The sequence below is a fragment of the Salvia hispanica genome, chromosome 5, assembly GCF_023119035.1.
Source record: "Salvia hispanica cultivar TCC Black 2014 chromosome 5, UniMelb_Shisp_WGS_1.0, whole genome shotgun sequence".
Lineage (NCBI taxonomy): Eukaryota > Viridiplantae > Streptophyta > Magnoliopsida > Lamiales > Lamiaceae > Salvia > Salvia hispanica.
Window position 1 is genome coordinate 40,469,751 of NC_062969.1, and position 19,946 is coordinate 40,489,696.

The following is a 19,946-nucleotide window of genomic DNA, read 5'->3' on the forward strand; positions in this document are numbered from 1 at the left end:
CGTTTAATAAAGAAAACACCAGTCACACCATGACGTCCGCAGCTTAGACAGCGTCAATCGCACTGTATTCTCGCCACAGCTAAAGTAGTAATTAATTCAATTTTCCCCCAAACACCGACGGCAAACAATATTTAATTCTGCGTCCACCCCGAACCCCTATATAAACCCCTCCCTCCCCTCCCTCAATAATCACCTCTCCTCCCCTCACAAACCATACCTAATCAAGAGAGAAAGATCAAAAATGAAGAGATCACTCCATCAAAATGAAGAAAACGATGACGTGGCAGAGAATGCTTCCGATCAAACAGTCCCTCAGGTAGACTCTCCACCACTTTCTCCTCTTCCGCCGCCGCCGCCGGCGGCGAGAAGGCTCAGGAGGCGCCTTCCGGCGAGGCTGCCCTACCAGCAGAAGCACCTCAACGTGGCGGTGGCGCGCCGCGAGATCGTCGCGGCCCTCAAGCACCGCCGCGCCACCGCGATCCAGCCGAAAATCGAGCCGCGGAGCCTCGATTTTCCGGCCTCCAAATTGCCCCTGCTGCAGGGCGTGTACCCCCACGCGGTCCAGCCGAAAATCGAGCCGCGGAGGCTCGATTTCTCGGTAGCCAGCGCCTCCAAATCGCCCCCGCTGCTGCTGCAGCAAGGCATGTCTCCCTGCAGCTGGAGCTGCCCCCACTGCTTCTCGCCGTGGCCGGCGGTGATGCTGCCGGCGCCGCCGCCGCCGCCGGACGCGGGGTTCCACGACTTCGAGGTGCCGTGGATGGGGCTGGGGCTGGAGCTGGACGTGGAGGCGTTCGTCGGCAAGCCGTACAAGGTTTACATCGACGGCGAGCCCCCGGTTGAGTTTGACGAAGACGAGTTCAACGATGAGATGCCGGAGTTTCCGCCGTGGTCGGACGATCAGGCGGAGAAGCAGTGCGAGGTGGATCTGCAGCATGATTCTGCTATGCCTGGGTAAGGTTTTTTTATTTATTTTTTTTTTTTTGGAAATGCATGATTAATTGTTTGTTTGTTTATTTTGTTAAGTTTGATTGTTATGATTATTTGTGGGATAAGAATGGTCATGGATGAGTTTGATCGGTGGTTTTATCTTGATTTGATTTAAATTTCTTTCCCAAGAATCTAGTGTTATTGCAAGTTTACTTTCTTAATTTGGGAAATTTTGAATAAATGTGGTGTTTTATTTTGAACTATAGAAGAGGTCAGAGGAGTGTTAATGATGATACTATCTAAATTTGTTAGGAAAATTAAAAATATGTTGTTGTGCTATATTTTTTCATTTTTGGCTCTGGTTAATGTCTATAACTCTAATTAACATTGTATGTAATTTTGTTTTGTTTTGTTTTATTTTATTTTTAGAAGATGTGAATCTGTAATTTCTTATCTGCTGTAAAAATAAATAAATAAATGCACTACTATAGTATGACAAAGTGGATTATAGTAATAATTTTTTGAAGGCGAAAAAAATACAGACAGGACATAATTTTAATTCGTAGCAATATTTTTAAGTAGAGTAAATCATATGTTGTGATTTTCTTAATTATTTTATCTTATGTTGGAAAATTAAAATTTTCTGAATATGCGTGTCAGTTATTTATTTGGTAATTTGTTTCGGTGCCAAAATATCTTTTATTTCGTATTTATTGTGCCTATTTCTAAAATTGATGCTTCAATTAATTTCATTTTTATTTGTTAAAAATGCAGCTTGGAGAATGAGGAAACTGATGGAGTGGATGAGAGTGGCTGAATTGAGCAAGATTTTGATTGTGTTTTTGTAGCATGATCAAATTAATATTTGCATGCCCAGCATTAATGTGGGCGCTCAGTAATTTTTAAAATAATTTTAAATAAGCTCTATTGTCATTGATGCCACCTACAGTCGGACTGTTATAAAATAATATTTTGAATTATATTATTATTCTTCTTGTCTATTACTCGTTACATCACAAATGGTCATATATTTATTTATTTATTTATGAAAGTTGGAATATTTGTTCTTTATTTGTTAAAAATGAAATTTGAAACATAAATCAAACTCTTGGTATTTTTAATGTGAATTAATAAAGAGTAGGAATTAATAAATTTCACTTTCACCTCTATCCAATTGACCGAGGGTTCAACGTCATCATATCATCATATATGCTAAATGAGGAATCTCTATTGCCTTTTTATTTAAATATAAAACATAATTAATGTGTACATAGCTGTTTTTTTAAATATCAAATATAATTAATTTGTACATAGCTGGAGTGATGCCTGCTATAAAGTACGGAGTACTTCTATTAATTCATAGAAATAAGAAAGCAAATTTTAATTTTATTTTCCTTTTGTAGTATCACAATTTTGTGTGTGTGTGTGTGTGTGTTTGTGTGAATGTATCCGACTTACTTATAATATGTTGTACTATAGAAGATTATCATATTGCAAAAGGTCAGCCTTCGAACACACATTAAATATTTAATTAATACTACTAATATATTTCGAAAAGGTCAACCTTCGAACACATATTAATCAATAATATAATACCCCATATAAAATCACGCTTTTGTACGACATATTACAAGAGTCAAATCATAAATATTGGTTATTAATTAAATCTTACTATATGCTAACTAAAATCAAATATGGACCATGGAATTTTAAGATTTAACCCCTACAAAATTGTGTTCTAATTTATGTTTCGTAGTGATCAATTGCTAACTCATCATTTAATTGCTAACTACAACTAATTGAAGGCCATAGGATTTTAGAAAACGTGTGGTCTACAATTTGTCACGTATAATTTTCATTTTTATTAATTAAATCGAAAAAGATAAAAAAAACTCCAAATTGGGGTTTTAGATGAAAATGTCAATATAGTGTTACGAAAATATCAACACAATGCTTTGAGAATGTCAACACAATGCTTTAAGAATGTTAACCCATTGTTTATGTTGACATTCTACATATATTATATTGACATATTTTATATAGTATATTGACATTTCTGCTGTACGAAAAAATTAAAAAAAATTGAATTTTTTTTCAAATTTTGACGTCGGAACACATGCATGTAGGATATCGTTGGAATCCTTATAAAATTATCTTTAATTTGATATATGTTATATGAATTTAAAGTTTTGGGATTTATTTTAAAAGTTAGTTATAACTAATTTTATAGTTAATTGACATTAATACTCCTATTGATAATTTAGAATTAATTCTATGGCCTTATTGACGTTTTTTTTTATTGTATTGACATTTCATGATTAGTAATTTAGACCTTTAATTTAAATATCTAATAGCTATTATTTAATTATAGTTAGCAATTAAATATTAAATTAACAATATAACACTCTCCCACCACCTACCTTATAAAAACATCTTCTATTCGGTATCCCAACTAAAAGTAAGGCCCCAAACGAAAGCGCCAAAAAAAAATAGTACTAAGATTTAGTTAATAATTGTATGGTTAACTTAAGGATTTTTTTACGTCCTGAATATTTATTATTTTTCCAAAAAAAAAATCAATGTTGTATATTCAATTTAATATTATAATCGTCATTATCATACCTACGTAGGAAATGAGCTCAAAGAGTACTGTTGTAAAAGAAACATTAAAATAAAGGTTCATATATGTGTGTGAGAGAGAGGGTGTGTGTGTTTCCAAAGGAAAAGTCAAATATTTCAATTCTTCTAGATGAATATTTCTCTTCGAACCAAAAAAATACCCATACTCTTGGTCAAGTCCCATATAACTACAAATTAAAGACTGAGATTACATAAATAACCTTTATTATGTTACTTCTATGTAAGAACATATGGTATGAGTACCAAATGTGAACCAATACCCCCCGCGTCCCTCTATAACACATACCATTCTAGAAGCTTTGTCCAAATAAATAAAAAAATAATTGGCCCAAATTATTTTATGGGCAACAGAGTTAAGTAACTAATAATTCCAATTACTATTTTACATGGATGTAACTTTTGTGGTCACTATTGTTATCTAATCTTTTTATATCCCAAAGTCATATATTATGTTATCCATTGACAATGTACAAAAGTCTACTTAAATAATTGAATAGTTTTTTTTTAAGTGTCTAAATTCTAAAACATAGAATTAATCTATACCAAATGCACTTAGATAATTCGTTGTCAGTTTTAAGTAGAAACCCTTGACATGTTTAGCCCAATAGAAAATTATTTTTTTGTATAAAAAACTCCCAACAAATAATAAAGACATTCTTTAAATTAATTCTTTTTATTTGACATGCGATGAGTATCGGGTATACCATATCTACTCACAAAAATTTGATGATTAATTTATCGTTATGATGATTATCTAATCATTCTCAAATCCATAATATAAAATTTCAAAAATTAACTTAAAGATTAATTTTATTTCTTAATTTATGCATTTTTGGATGATTATAAAAACAATCATATTTTTTGGTAGTCAATAGTCCTTCATTTTATCATACACTATAATAAATCAATCCAGACACATAACTATATAATATAAATAATTCAATTATATTGGGTAGTGATAAAACGCAAATTTATATATTGTACAAACTCAAAACTCCTCAACACAGCTTTAACACAGTTCCAATACAATATCAACATAGCGTAAAATTTCAAGATTTTTAATGTCAACAGAGTATCAACACAACATCAATCATTGACTACCGTTGAACATCTGTTGACATTTTCCTGTTGATGCTTTTTTGTGATCTGTTGACATTTTTCAATGATCCAGATCATAGTTTTTGAGTTTGTACAATAGAGTTTTCATTTGATCACATCTCTATATTAGTATATCTTATTCTTATCCTACCAATATTATCTATCACATCCATCAACCTAAACGTCCTCCAAATATTAAAAACACGTTTTTACTTTTCTTACAAAATAAACGTATAAAAATTGAATTAACCCATTTATACTCCAAAAGCTTCAAAATTATACTATACGAATCATTCTCTCTATATACATACGAAAATTCGTATTTTTAAACTACAAAAGTGTTTAAAAATCCAGTAATTAGAATATATAAAAATTGCAATTATAATTTTATCGATCGATCGAGCTCCAATCGAGACAGAAAACGTTGCAGTGCACAAAATAACTATAATTTCCCCAAAATTAGAAATATTATTTTTCACACGTGTATATTCATTTTTGTGCTTACCAATCATTCCTCAGTATCATCGAAACGCCTGGTCAACGCGCTCCCACATTTCGATTTTGACATATGTTTTGTTACCCCCCATGTTTGGGTTCCACATCATGTGGTCTGTGCCCCCCCCTCTCTCTCTATCTCTATCTATCTCTATATGACTATATATATAAGTATACATGCATGCACCAACACAAATTAACAATCACATACACTCTATTTCATGCAATTCCCAATATTTTGGGGACTCACAAGTAGCTACTTACTATAATTATTAAATATACTCGTTAGTAATTTTAACGAGACGCAGCTGATTTGGTAAGACGCTTTCGCCCTCAGTGCAGAGTGAATGTGTAAGTAGTACTTAACTCAAATAACATAACACACCTGCGGCGGAGAATTATTTTAGATGTCCGACACGGCGGCGGCGGCGGCAGCGAAGTTCCGAGGCGTGCGGAAGCGGAAGTGGGGGAAGTACGTCTCCGAGATACGCCTCCCGAACAGCCGGGAGCGGATATGGCTCGGGTCCTACGACACGGCCGAGAAGGCGGCGCGGGCCTTCGACGCCGCCCTCTTCTGCCTCCGCGGCCCCTCCGCCAACTTCAACTTCCCGGACGAGCCGCCGCCGGACATCCCGGGCGGGCGGGCCCTGGCCCCGCCCGAGATCGCGGCGGCGGCGCAGGACTACGGGAATAGCTACTACCGCGGCGGCCTCTGCACGGCACAGGCCGCCGCGGGAGTCGAGGCCCGGGACTCGGGCGAGGTGGACCGGGCCGGGCTGGTGGACTTGGTTGATGGGTCGTTTTGGAAGATGGTGGACATGAATTGTGAGATGAATGAGGGCTTTGATTCGGGCTTCGGGCCTTTTGTGGAGCCCTGTGAAATGCATGTGGATCCACATTATGGAGCTAGGGTTTGTGAAGATGAAGAGGGGAGTTATTATCATGGGCTTTGGAATTTCTAAGATTTTAATTATAGGATAGAGATATTCATATATATAGTACTCATAATGTATCAATATACACACATTTTTGTGCATCGGATCGAGATAAAACTCACAATCTTACAATTATTTCTTGCATATATATGAATATATGGATGCTTTTAGAATGAAAGACTAAAATTGTTCAACTATACAGTGTATGAATTTTAACTTTATATGTATTGATTTTACAATGAAAAATCAATAAAAATGAGTTAGTGAAATTTACTAAATATAGTAAAGATCACCGTAATACTTTTGTCTAACAACACTAAAATGACAGTTAATTTCGTTACGAATTATATATAACCGGCCTTGTGCATATTTTTGACCGGCCAATTGTGGGTTTGAATTTGTCCACGTGGCGCCCCAGGAACATGTTGCCGGTGATTGCCACGTGTGTGTGAGGAGGAGATTGAATAAAGTACCTCTCCATGCCTTGTTGGCAGTGTTTTGTTTCTATTGCTTTATTCATACAACTAACATTAGTGGTCAAATCAACTTAACATACAGCAGATAGAGCATCTCCACCTGCTGACGTCCCGGTCGGACGTCGCGGAAGTCCGACCGGACGTCCGCCATTGTGGCGTCAGTCGGAAGTCACGGTCGGACGACCGAGTTAAAATTTAATTTTTTTTTAAAACTCTATAAATACGGTCGGACGAGGAGGAGTGAGAGCCGAGGGTTGTATTTCTCGACTTTTTATGATTATGTAATTTTTAACTTAATTATGTTTTTTTTAAGTATTATGTAATTTTTTTTAATGAAGTATTCGAATTTTCCCATATTGCATGTCGATATTTTAATTCCGTAAATTGAGTAATTGTGAATTTATTTTATTGCGGAAAGTCTTAGTGGAAGTCCTACATTGTGCAGTGGGATGAGAAGTCCCAGTGACGTGGTTGAAGGTTTTTGTGGGAAGTCCTAGTGGAAGTTCTAGTGGGAAGTCCGCCACCGGAGATGCTCTTATCACAATTACTTTGGATTGTAAATATTAAACGGTTTATAAATGTAACGTAATTCCATTTCGAGAAATCACACTTGGTATAGTCTGGTATAGGATTGGTGATGCTGATCATTATCAGTGAGTCCATAGAGTTTAAATTTCACAATATTCTTTTGTTATAGGCAATACAATAGAAATTTGATTTCTTTTTTTATTCATTTATTTAAAATTATAGAGAAAATGAATAAATAAACCTAATTTCTTAATTAATTTGTATAATTAATGATGTCAATAATATTTAAAACAAAACAAATAGTGATTATAAGGACTAAATTAAACTTAATTCATGGACCTCTGAGAGCCCGCGCAACTCCACCTTCGACCCCATTAAGTTCCGGGATCCCACCGTAATCCTTCGGGCCCTGCTGAAATGGAAGATAGAGATTAAAGAAGGGACGAATAGACTGGACTACTAGAGATGGAAAGAAAAAGATAAGATCATAGAGGGCAAAGATTTCAAACGTCATATTTTCAAGGGAAAGACATTCTAAATCTATATTCAACAGCTTTGTTGATTAAGTTATCTAAATACTTGGGACTACTTTGTTGAGTCCTATGTGATGGGAAGGCTTATTTAGCTAAGATAGTTACATGTTAATTAAATATAATTATCTTCATATTTTTTATTTTATTTACGATAATTTCATTTTATTTTTATTTTAATTTATTTACTATTTTTTCTAGATAATTGATAACATGAATGTGATTAGTTAAAAACATAATATAAAACTAATTATTTAAGTTAGAAAATAAACTATTTAAATTATAATACTACTATATTTTTAAGAATAATTATTTAGATATTATATTCATTAATATTTGTATGAATTATCCTACAAGTTAAATTCCTCGACTCTATGTATTTTTTGTAATCAGCCTACACAAAACACTAGTATTTTGTAATAGTATTATATATGAGTGTATTATTTTCGTCTATTTAAACTGTGCAACTATTAATTTTGTTATGAATTTATTTACCTTTGCTTTTTGATGAATGTTTTTTAACCAACGATAGTTTTTAACTACAAATAAAGCGACCTTGTGGATTTTCACCGACCAAGTGGATATAATATGTCCACGTGGCGACACAGGACCATGTTACGGCACTCTACCCGTGTTTGCCACGTGCTGGCAAGTGTAAATGTTTTTTTATGTCTTCATTTCTGAATACAACTAACATTAGTGGTCAAATAACACAATTACTATGGATTTGTAATTAAAACGATTTATAAATAACACAATTCCATTTTTGTTGCAGTTTTATTGAAAAAAAGTCCAATATCTCGGAGCATTGAGGAATGAAACACAATTCCATCTTTTTTATAGTAAGTTTTATCAAGAAAAGTCAAATATCTCAAAATATTGTTGACCACACTCATTTTTTAAAACGATTCAAGAAATCAAACTTAGGACATTAAACTGCATGGGTGATTGGGTGTTGTGTATGATGGCTTTTTAATTTGGGTTTAGGCTACATGAGATTGCTTAAATGTAAGGATAGCCCATTTTTCTAGTATGATAAATTGGTTTTAAAAAATACTTCTATTTATTATAGATATTATTAATAATATTAATGTTTTTAAAATAATTATCTTAATATTATAATTATTATTTTTTATGTATTGTATCTGACCTTTCTATTTATATTTTCTGGGTCTGCCATTGCTCACTACTGTAGTGGTTTGAGACATTTCGATAATAAAAAAGTTTGAAAAAAAGTTTCATTGCGTATATTGAGCTTTTGTTGATCCGTGTAAATGGCCGTAGTTTAATTTGATTATGTAGGAAGGTAAAGCTAGCTAAACTTGTTAGTACATGGTTTCATAATAGCATACGTATATATAGTGGATCCCAATTGATAACGTACGTACTAGACAACTAACAATATTGGCTACAATCAAATCAACAAACCAAATTGTTTATCAATTAAGATTGATTTTACTTAATTACGGTAATATATCATCTGATGCAAGATGAATGATAGAGTATATCTACGTAATATCCTCGTATCTCTATTATTGATTTAACATATTTTTCTTATTTCTTGTTCGATAAGTTATGATTATTTTCTTGTGGATTAAGTTATAATACTTCTATTATAAATAGGAGACATTGTCATCCTATTCAATCAATCAATATATCATAATTATCTTATTTTTATCGTCTTTTTCATTCCTGCAATTTATTTTCTTGCTCAAAACCCTAGTTGAACGATAATTGGCTGCTCGACGGGATTCTCCCCGCGAACGAACCAATATCTTCTCGGCGATCTCTCGCAGTTATCCCCCGATATGAGTTTACTCGTAACATGTGGTGCTTTCATCAGATCTCTTCCTCCGTATTTCTGCCATCATGTCATTCACCTACACCGACTACCACCATCGCCAATTCGACAGACAGTTCTCCTTGCCACTGCCCATGCCAAGCCCCACATCGTGTTGGTACCCCCCAGATACAAGACGTGCAATTTGGATACTCCTATCCAGATCTGGCGTTCTCGATTCTAGTGCTACCCTTTAGGAGAATAGTGTAGATATTATAGGAGAATAATATCGATATTATAAAACTCTCTAGAACTTAGTAGAAATATCTAGATATTTTTAGTAGAATGCCTATAAATATAGCATAGTTGTACTATTTTCATAAGTTGAATAAGTTGAAAAGTTTGGAAAATAGAGTGTTCCTTTGTTTTCCCATATCACCAACCTCTCTTAAATCATTTCCCATATATTCCACCCATTCTCTTCTCAAATATTTCCTCCAAACAAAATTACTACTCCAACATATATCTTTTATATTCCAATAGGCACGTCACTGCAATTATAGAAAAGTGGACTCTCCTCTCAAATATTTCCTCCAAACAAAATTACTACTCCAACATATATCTTTTATATTCCAACAGGCACATCACTGCAATTATCTGCAAAATTGGATTGCACTTAAATGGGAATCTACATACAGCTCTAAAAGTCTTCTCATTTCAAAGAGCTTTTGCAAGCTCGAGTTCAAACGTGACCTGAAGTTGAGAAACTTGCTACGGGCCAGGGACGAATCAACAGTGGAAAAAGACGGTCTTTCTGTTCCGACCATGGACAATAAGGCATGATATTTGACATGGTCTTGAAGAAGTCGCGTGACTATTTGATGTTGATGGGGGATGGATGGTCGGAGCTCGTTCAACTCAATATGGTTGAAATGAGAAGTGTTTTTCAAATCTATACTTATAGGGAAGGCTGTTTGTTGAAATTTGGTAATTTTTTTAAGATACTAAGATGTCGTTCTTAAGATACAAGAATGATGTAATTTAAATACATTCTTGGAACAAAAGTACATTCTGGTTACTTCATATCATATCAAAATGCTTAGTCTTCTTATCACTACGTTCTGGTTACTGCAATAAAGTAAGTATTGTTGGTATCGCATATCCGGTCAAAGGACTTTGACCAATAATACTTCCAACGAGACATTTAGTTTTATGAAATTAAATGATATAGCATCGAGCCGCGAGCCTCGAGCCCGAGCTCATGCTCGTGCCCTTGGACTTGGATCTTGACAATTGGTCTTTGGGTGGTCTTTGGACTGTTCTTTGGGCCTGGTCATGTGGCTCAGTGCTTGGGTTCGACCCTAGGCTGGTCTTGTTCTTAGACCATCATCATTTCCACGTCAGCAAGCCAAGTGGGATGACACCTCATCAGTATGACGCGGTAAAGCCAACATGGCTGACACGTGATAAGTCCACGTCGTGAATGAACCTAGAGTCCTAGACAACCTCTCAAGCTTGTTAAGAAAGGAAAGATACCAAAGAATAATCTCAATTATACTCCACAATAATACTCCAAGAATAGAGTAGAATAATTGATATTTGATTGATATTATACCATACTTACACTTGTATGAACCCTATATAAAGGGCTAGTCTCTGCAGTAATAAAAATCATCAAATTATCAATCTCATTATTCCTCTCATTATCTCTCTATTCCTAAACCATGTCTAATACACCATTCAAGATGGTATCAGAGCAGGGGTGAGACTCAGAGTAGTCTCATCACTGTCTCGGACCAACCTCGAACCTTTTAACCAAAACCTGGCAGATTCTGCAAAAAACCAAAAATGTCAGACAACGATGAACCACCAAAACCAACGGAAACAGAGCAATTTGCTCGAATGTTTGCCGAATTTATGCGTGTGAATATCGCACAAAATCAGAACCAAACAATACCCACCAAAACTCCAGATCCAACACCAGAAACTTACAAGATCGATTCTTCACCATTAGTTATTGCAGAGAAACTAAATGGTGACAATTACCCTATGTGGTCCATCCTCATGAAAGCGGCAATCAGTGGGAGGGGGATGAATTCTCACATCACTGGAGTCCTATCCCCCCAGCAAAGACTGACCAAGCATTCGGAAAATGGCAGCATGCGGATCATTGTGTGTTCACCTGGATGGCCCAGAATGTGGAGCAGAGGCTGGTGAGTCGATTGACTCAATACCCGACGGCTAGAGATATATGGGCTAGCCTAGAAGTCACTTACGCCAGCGGGAGTGATAAAATCGAAGTTTTCGACCTGTACGCAAAAGGAATCACATTAAAACAGAGGGAGGAACCACTGGAGGAATTATGGACCAAATTGAATGATATATGGATCTCCATAGATCGAAGACATCCAAACCCGATGAAATACGCAGAGGATATCGATATATACAACACTGAGAAACAAGAACAAAGGTTGTTTCAATTACTGGTGGCCTTGAATAACAAATATGAAAGCATCAAGAAGGAGATTCTAAGGATGGAACCACTTCCCTCTGCAGATGCTGCATACGACATCCTCCAACGAGAAGATGTCCGATCAAGCGTTCTCCAGACGGAGGACTCTGGCGCCCAAGGAGTTGGAGCAGGCTTAGCCGTGACTCACCAATGGCAACACCAGGCGGCTCATCGGAGCCATCCGCAACGGAATGGCGGCAACGGTGGTGGATGGAATAGACGGACCGAAGAAGATAAATCGAAGCTCGCCTGTTCCCATTGCGGGAAGAAGAAGCACACCCGCGAAACCTGCTTCGAACTCCATGGATACCCGGAGTGGTGGCAAGAGAGAAAAGCCAAACCACCACAGACATCTTTCAAAGGGAGTGGTCGAGCGGCAGCGGTAGTAGGCGGAGGAGAACCCGCATCAGTCACCGCCATCAGGAGCAACGCCGGAGTCGCTAACAACCGAGGCAGCAACTCGGGAATGGAGCCCACGGTAGTCGGCGTAGCATCAGTCGCGAGAGGAGGAGGCGGCGCCGCTTCTCCAGATGAAGGAAGGAGTGAAATCGGGAGTGAAATGGAGGCACCTAATTTGGGAGGTAAATCAGGGTTTGAGAATTTATTCTCAAACCCTTGTTCTTTCTCACTACCATATAAAGACCCCCCAGACCCTGGATTATTACAAAGTGAACCCCAAAAATTGCAAATCCAGCCCCATACTCCTAAAAATCCCAAAAAGGACACCATACAGTCGAAATTCACTAAAAATACCCCTAAAGTTGGTAAAATTTTCGAAACAGCCCCATTACTTTGTGAGAACCAATTTCAAATACTCGAAAATTTGCCTACTTCATATGCCTTGGCCGTTTCCTCTGAAAGTAAAAATGATTAATGGATTTTTTACTGCGGAGCCACCGACACTATCACTTATGATATTTCCGATATATCCAATATGCATAGGGCACCAAAAAGCCATATCCAAACTGCTAGTGGAGAATTTACCTCTGTTGAAGGAGCAGGAAATGTCAGAATTTCATCTGCTCTGACGTTATCCAATTGTTTATATGTTCCTTCCATGTCGCATAAATTGTTGTCAATCAGTCTTGTGACAAAAGAATTAAATTGTACTCTGCTGATGCAACCAAACTTCTGTTTATTACAGGATATCAGGACAAGGGGAAATTATTGGACGTGGCACTAAGCGGGACGGGCTGTATTATGTGGACGAAATAGCGCAACAAGGAACCGCTTTGCTAACTCATGGAACTAATGACAGAGAAGCTTGGCTCTGCCATCGTCGTTTGGGGAATCCCTCCACGGGTTATCTAAAAATCCTCTTTCCTAAATTTAGTCAAGATATGTATTGTGAAACATGTGTGTGCCAAAAGCCATAGACATTCCTATAAATCAAATAATACCCGTGTTGATTCTCTTTTTTCACTAGTTCATTCTGATGTGTGGGGTCCTTCTCCAACTTTGGGGGGGCAAGGGTTCAAATACTTTCTTCTTTTTATAGATGATTGCACTCGTATGACATGGGTCTACTTTATGAAACAAAAAAATGAGGTTTTTGAACATTTTAGTCACTTTCATGCACTAGTTCAAACCCAATTCCAGAAAAACATAAAGATCCTTCCCTCCGACAATGGGGGGGGGGGGGGGGGAATTTGTCAACTCAAAAATGAAAACCTTTTGTCATGATAAAGGTCTAGTTCACCAAACTACATGCTCATACACCCCAGAACAAAATGGTGTGTCGGAAAGGAAGAACCGTACTCTCCTAGAAATGGCTCGGGCCATGCTTATTGAATCCAACAGCCCTAGACACTTTTGGCCCGAAGCTATCGTCGCATCAGTATATCTAACAAATCGTTTACCCTCTAGTACCCTAGACCTCCAAACACCCCTGGAAGTCCTCTCGACATTAGCCCAAATACCATTGCCTTTGACCCTCCAACCTCGAGTATTCGGATGCTCAGTATTTGTCCATATACCAAAACATGAGCGAACTAAACTCTCTCCATGCGCCATAAAATGTGTCTTCGTGGATTATGGAAATTCACAAAAGGGGTATAGGTGCTTCGACCCTAAAACCAATCGCATGTTCACAACCATAAACTGTGACTTTCTTGAAACATACTACTTCTTTAACCACCTTAGCGGTCAGGGGAGAGTCATAGTGACCCACTAAGCCGGTTACCAGCCACAGGTCAGACAAATCCAAGCCCACCAGCACGTGCCTCTAAAGAAATACAGCCTGCATCAAACAGTGGCACTGTCCAAGAAGATCCCCTACTGGTATCCACTGTAAGTGCTTCTGATATTTCTCCCGTACATGTCGACGCTTGCAATATTGATATTCCTGGTGAGACTGACCCTGAGACAGATATTGAGCCCGATTCGGAAGAACAAAATGAATCAGTGATTTGCGACTTACTGGAAGAACAGATTAGTGAAGGAATTGGAGGATATAGACTGCCACTGAGACCCAATAGAGGAGTCCCGCCAAAAAGATATAGCCCCGAGATCACTGGCAGAAAAGCCAAGTACTCCATTGTAAACTTGGCCAAAGGGCAACTCTCGGAGATGGCCCACGCTTTTGAGGCCGCCTTATACGAAGAGGAGGAGATTCCTTGTACTGTGGAAGAAGTTTGGAGACACAAACATTGGCGAGAGGCAATGCTAAAGGAAATGGGGGCCTTAGAAAGAAACGACACATGGGAGAAATGCAAAATACCAGATGGAAAACGGGCAGTTGGATGCAAGTGGGTATTCACTATCAAACGACGGCCAGATGGGTCTATCGAGAGATACAAAGCACGACTGGTTGCAAAAGGCTACACGCAGACTTATGGAGTTGATTATGATGAAACTCTCTCCAGTGGCAAAAATGAACACCATTCGAGTGTTACTCTCAATCGCTGCAAATAGGAACTGGTCACTCCACCAATTTGATGTAACGAACGCATTCCTACATGGGGAACTGAAACGAGAAGTATACATGGAAGCACCCCCGGGATTCTCTGAGGGGTTTGAAACGGGAGAAGGGTGTCGGCTGAAGAAGACTCTCTATGGACTCAAACAGTCACCAAGGGTCTGGTTTGGGAGATTCAAAGAAGCCATGACCAAGTATGGGTTCCGGCAGAGTAACTCAGATCATACTTTGTTCCTGAAAAAGAGAGACGAAAGAAATAGAAAGGCTAAAAGGGAGCTTATTTCAGGAATTCGAGATGAAAGACTTGGGAAATCTTAAATATTTCTTGGGAATAGAAGTGATGCGCTCTGAGGGAGGAATTTTTTTGAAACAGAAGAAGTATATCTTGAATATTCTGGCTGAGACGGGTCTGATAGATTGCAAACCCACCGATACACCAATTCTAGTGAACCACGGATTGCAGATCTCTGAAGAAGCTGAACTAGCAGATCAAGGCAAGTACCAACGCCTAGTGGGGAAACTCATCTATCTCGCTTACACTAGACCAGATATAGCTTATGCTGTGGGAATAGTGAGTCAATTCATGCATCGACCACAAAAAGATCACTATGAAACTGCATTAAGGATTGTGCGGTATCTCAAGGGAACTGCCGGACATGGAATAATGTTCAGAAAGAACGAACACCGAGGTGTGTATGAGTTAACTGATGCAGATTGGGCAAGTAACCCAGTCGATCGAAAATCAACGGCGGGATACTTCACATTCGTTGAAGGTAATCTGGTAACATGGAAGAGTAAGAAACAAAAGGTGGTGGCACTATCAAGTGCAGAAGCTGAATTCCGAGGGATAAGAAGTGGATTAATGGAGATCATATGGCTACGAAGGCTGATGGGTGAAATTGGGCTTGTACAAGACAAGAGTCAACTATATTGTGAAAACAAGGCAACAATTTGTATATCTGAGAACTCAGTACAGCATGATAGAACGAAGCATGTTGAAGTTGACAGACACTTCATCAAAGAGAAGTTAGAAAGTGGAGTTGTGGAGTTACCATTCGTCCGATCCAAAGATCAGCTGGCAGATATTCTCACTAAAGTCGTCAACTCAAGAAGTCTCACGAACATACTAGGCAAGTTGAGTTTTGGAAATCCCACTATTCAACTTGGGGGGGGAGTGTTAAGAAAGGAAAGATACCAAAGAATAATCCCAATTATACTCCACAATAATACTCCAAGAATAGAGTAGAATAATTGATATTTGATTGATATTATACCATACTTACACTTGTATATAAAGGGCTAGTCTCTGCAGTAATAAAAATCATCAAATTATCAATCTCATTATTCCTCTCATTATTTCTCTATTCATAAACCATGTCTAATACACCATTCAAGAAAGCTCTCATAACGGCTTGTAACGCCTTGTAACGGTCGGCGATTACAACCCGCAATGATGAAAACCATCATGGCTGTTGAACCCTGCAGTGGACTGAGCCTATTTACCATTCCATGCATTCTACCCACAAATTCACAAGCATTCTGCATCATAAGCTTTCTCCCTCTCTTGTATTGTTTTTTTCTGTCGAAAGCTCTGCCCTCTCCTCCATTCAATTCGCCGCTCTGCTGGTAGCGGTACTGCTTCACCATAGACTTATCCGTTTTATCTTTGGGGCCGAAACGCCAGCACTATCGGGGGTAATTTGCGGTTATTTGTTTCGATATTTCCATTGTAATCTCGTTTCAATTTCACATTCTACATTTCTTCTTTTAGGGTGCATTACACCTGATTATCTCTTGTAATCCAAAAACCAAAAGTATTATAAAAAACAAGATAAAAATGAAATCTTGAAACTTGAAAAGTGATGTGATCGGTTTGGTCCATGGATTGGATTTTTCTGTCGTTTTCAGTGGCAAAAAGTTCTTAAGAGCTAATTCAGATGGATTTTCTTCATGTCGCCACCGCAGCCATAAATTGAGCTGTTCTTTATTTTCACCTTCTTGGGTGTTTTTTGTTGCCTTTTTCACCTGTTGTTCAATATTCCCACCGTTCCATAAAAATGTCACAATTTCCTTTTTAGCTTGTTCCATAAATATCACATTTCTTTTTACAAAATTTTTTTTCTCTAACATGAATATAGAAATTGTATTTTCTCTTTTCATTTAACCCATAAAATAAAACCTCCTAAAATTTTGTGGCGTATAGAGTATTGTAAGCGTGTTTGCTTCCTTCGTCTGCTAATTAAATGGAGTATGAAAATCAATTAAGGCCCAATAAGCATAGGTGAAGCGATAAAAGCCCATGAGGCCCAATACACACACATTTATTTCTCAGCTCACAGTAGTGGTGTGGCGTCGTCGTCGACGTCGTCTTTGAGCTCAGAGTAAAATTTGTCTCAGATTTTCACTACAATTCTTAGTTAATGCTCCGTAATCTGTAGTTAATTCTTCCAAATTTTGTTTACTGATGCAGAAATTCGACGCTAGGAAGCTGAAAATTGAAAAATGGCGCTAGGGTTAATATTGGGGATTGGGAGGGCGTTCCGGAAGAAGCGAGCATCGTCGCTCGATATTTTGACGTCGAAGAGGAGCCCCAAGGGCTATTACAAGGGCAAAAATTGCAAGCCTACCGGTTTCCACACTCGAAAAGGTCAGCTTCTTTGAGGATTTCATATTTTCTAGGGCTGAATTCCGCGTTTGTAGTTTGAATGTATGTAGAGAATCACACTGGTAACAGTGTTTGGTAGATTATGCCTAATTTCTAGGGCTTGGAGAATACACTGGGACAGTGGCTGCATTTGCTGATGTGAAAATGTGTGTGATTGTGTGAAATTGGGAATGAATGGTGATATCAATGCCTTGTTTTTGGTGTTTTGATTGTGTTTGATTTGGATGGGAATGGTAAGCTGTTATGGCTTATTGTTCATGTGTGTGTAATTGTGTGAAACTGCAAATGGATGGTGATATCAAATGCCTTGTTTTTGGTGTTGTGATTGTGTTTGATTTGGATGGTATTGGTAAGCTGTTATAGCTTCTTGGTCATGTGTGTTTGCTGAAGGAGATGCAAAGCTGAACTCAGGCTCACTGTATATATTCTCCAAACATAAAAGTGGCCTCTGTATATTTTTTAGCTGATTCGACGTGTAGCCAGATGCATAGCACATCCTAGGCTTATGCTGAATGACCAGATATCGTGTTAAGCTAAAGTAACTGGTGGGACTAGCTATGCTGGTTATTTTCATTTTAGACATAATGAAGAGTTCAGACTGTTTGATTGGTCATGAACTGAGAGGGTTCTGGAGATATAAAAATACAACCAGTATTCGGGTCTCAGGACGTGTTTGTAATGTATGGATAGTTTAGTAACTATGGGAATTAATAAACGGGTATTGCATCTTTAGAGCAACAGTTATTCGACATGTAGTGAACTTGTATTCTTAACCGGATTACATTCAAAAGTACAATAAATGTTGGATTCTCTGGGCTCTGTTTCTTGTCAAGCAAGTTAAAGCTTCAAGAGCCTATCTGAGCAAAAAATCTGGTTTGGTATTTGCATGCAGGTGGTTATGTTGTGGTTCCTGAAAAGTTGCCAAACTATGTGGTGCCAGATTTGACGGGATTCAAGGTAAAGAAATCGATTTAAGGTTTATCTAAAATATAAAAATTTTGTGATTGCAACTCACATGCATGCTACTTTATATCTGCTGAAAGTGCTGGACTTTAATATATTCACTTGTAACCGACTAATCCTTTTAAGTACGCTTAGTCTAATTTGAGGTGACTGTATTTGATAACTTGTAATTTTATGAGCTACCTGCAATTGATGGGGCAATAGCTCTATCCATTCATACGTAAATTACCCAAACGAAGACTATTGTTTCCTGATATTCAGGTAGATTAATCCAGGTGATTTCATCGAGTAATTAGTTTAGTTGCCAAACTAGCAAGGTACATATACCTACCTGTAGGCAGCTATATACATTCAACATAGAAATAATTGAAAAGATAGTAAATTACATGTAGCATTGGTGAAATTAGGTTCTTGAAAATGATCGATTGATCGCACTTCAACTTTTAGTTGCCTGAACTATGTAGAACTAGAAAAAATAGTCAGCAAGCCATAAGGTTGGGCCTTCTTCGAATTTAAGCTCTGGTATAAAAATGTATTCTTATACTATATGCTAAAAATAGCTATCATGTTTGTGCTTGGTCTCATCATTTAGTTTGGTAATAGATGAGATTGACAACCAATCAAGCTCCAACTTTGAATTAGCATATACTAGTAGTTTATTTTTTCTCATGTGCCTGTTTTCCTCTTGTTCTCAGCTAAAGCCATACGTATCTCAGTGCGCTGTAGAAGCTTCCGGGTCATCTAAATGAACACGCCTGGCTTCGCCTCTTTCCAGCGCTGCTGCTCAGACTGATATGTTTAAACTCATAACTGAAAGAACATCTGTTTTATGTTTTACTCCCTATAAAATTATACCTTTCTGATTTGAATTGTAATGGTGATAATTTTATTTCAGATAGTACTACTTTCATGAGTTTAGTTATAGTTAGGCTTATTGTGGCCCATTTAGGTGATGTTTCGGAACTGATATCCACATTCAAATAGTACTAATAAAAATGAAACATTTTTCTTCTCTCTTACTTTATTCTCTTTTTATTAACTCAAAAAATAACACTGCATAAAATCTCGTGCTGAAACCCAAATGTTGCATATTTATTGGGACGGAGGAAGTATAAATTTACATGTGGTTACATTATTATTTTTTTGGGCTATGGTTGAGTTTGTTTAGTCACGTCCGTGATATTTTATAAGATGTCATTAAATAAATTTTTGTAGAAAAATAACTAAAATAGTCGCATACAAAATCATGTAACCACCAATTATTTATTCTCTCCGTGAGCAATTGAGTGTTTAATGGTGGTATAAATTATAAATAAGTTGATGTATGGGATAGTAAATTGGGATATGTTTCTAAAAATGAAATGCACATATTTTTGTAAGACAGACGAAAATAGAAAATGCACTTATTTTTTTGAGATGGAGGAAGTATGAAGTATTCAATATTAAAATTTAAAGATATTCAAATTCATATCCAAAACTT

General features: G+C 37.3%; 3 protein-coding genes across 3 annotated transcripts; all 3 read left to right on the top strand.

The window, feature by feature from the left end:
* Positions 1–235: 235 nt before the first annotated feature.
* Positions 236–1,903, top strand: LOC125186488. Its single transcript, XM_048082857.1, has 2 exons — positions 236–951; positions 1,702–1,903. Exons 1-2 carry the CDS (start codon positions 242–244, stop codon positions 1,742–1,744), a joined length of 753 nt encoding a protein of 250 aa, XP_047938814.1. The 5' UTR covers positions 236–241; the 3' UTR covers positions 1,745–1,903.
* Positions 1,904–5,372: 3,469 nt separating this feature from the next.
* On the top strand, positions 5,373–6,289 carry LOC125186286 (ethylene-responsive transcription factor ERF017-like). The gene has a single exon (XM_048082641.1). The coding sequence runs from the start codon at positions 5,568–5,570 to the stop codon at positions 6,120–6,122; it is 555 nt and encodes a 184-aa protein (XP_047938598.1). The 5' UTR covers positions 5,373–5,567; the 3' UTR covers positions 6,123–6,289.
* Positions 6,290–17,152: 10,863 nt separating this feature from the next.
* LOC125187618 (39S ribosomal protein L41-A, mitochondrial-like) lies at positions 17,153–19,485 on the top strand. The gene is made up of 4 exons (XM_048084241.1): positions 17,153–17,219; positions 17,309–17,485; positions 18,396–18,460; positions 19,162–19,485. The coding sequence occupies exons 2-4, from the start codon at positions 17,341–17,343 to the stop codon at positions 19,213–19,215; spliced, it is 264 nt and encodes an 87-aa protein (XP_047940198.1). The 5' UTR covers positions 17,153–17,219; positions 17,309–17,340; the 3' UTR covers positions 19,216–19,485.
* The last annotated feature ends 461 nt before the right edge of the window (positions 19,486–19,946 follow it).

What these genes read in the sequence shown, in the direction of transcription:
- LOC125186488 (XM_048082857.1), top strand. Translation starts at nt 242, where the DNA reads ATGAAGAGATCACTCCATCAAAATGAAGAAAACGATGACGTGGCAGAG. An exon ending in CATGATTCTGCTATGCCTGG is followed by an intron (nt 952 to 1,701) that starts GTAAGGTTTTTT and finishes TTAAAAATGCAG; the next exon opens with CTTGGAGAATGAGGAAACTG.
- LOC125186286 (XM_048082641.1), top strand. Translation starts at nt 5,568, where the DNA reads ATGTCCGACACGGCGGCGGCGGCGGCAGCGAAGTTCCGAGGCGTGCGG.
- LOC125187618 (XM_048084241.1), top strand. Translation starts at nt 17,341, where the DNA reads ATGGCGCTAGGGTTAATATTGGGGATTGGGAGGGCGTTCCGGAAGAAG. An exon ending in CGGTTTCCACACTCGAAAAG is followed by an intron (nt 17,486 to 18,395) that starts GTCAGCTTCTTT and finishes ATTTGCATGCAG; the next exon opens with GTGGTTATGTTGTGGTTCCT. An exon ending in CAGATTTGACGGGATTCAAG is followed by an intron (nt 18,461 to 19,161) that starts GTAAAGAAATCG and finishes TCTTGTTCTCAG; the next exon opens with CTAAAGCCATACGTATCTCA.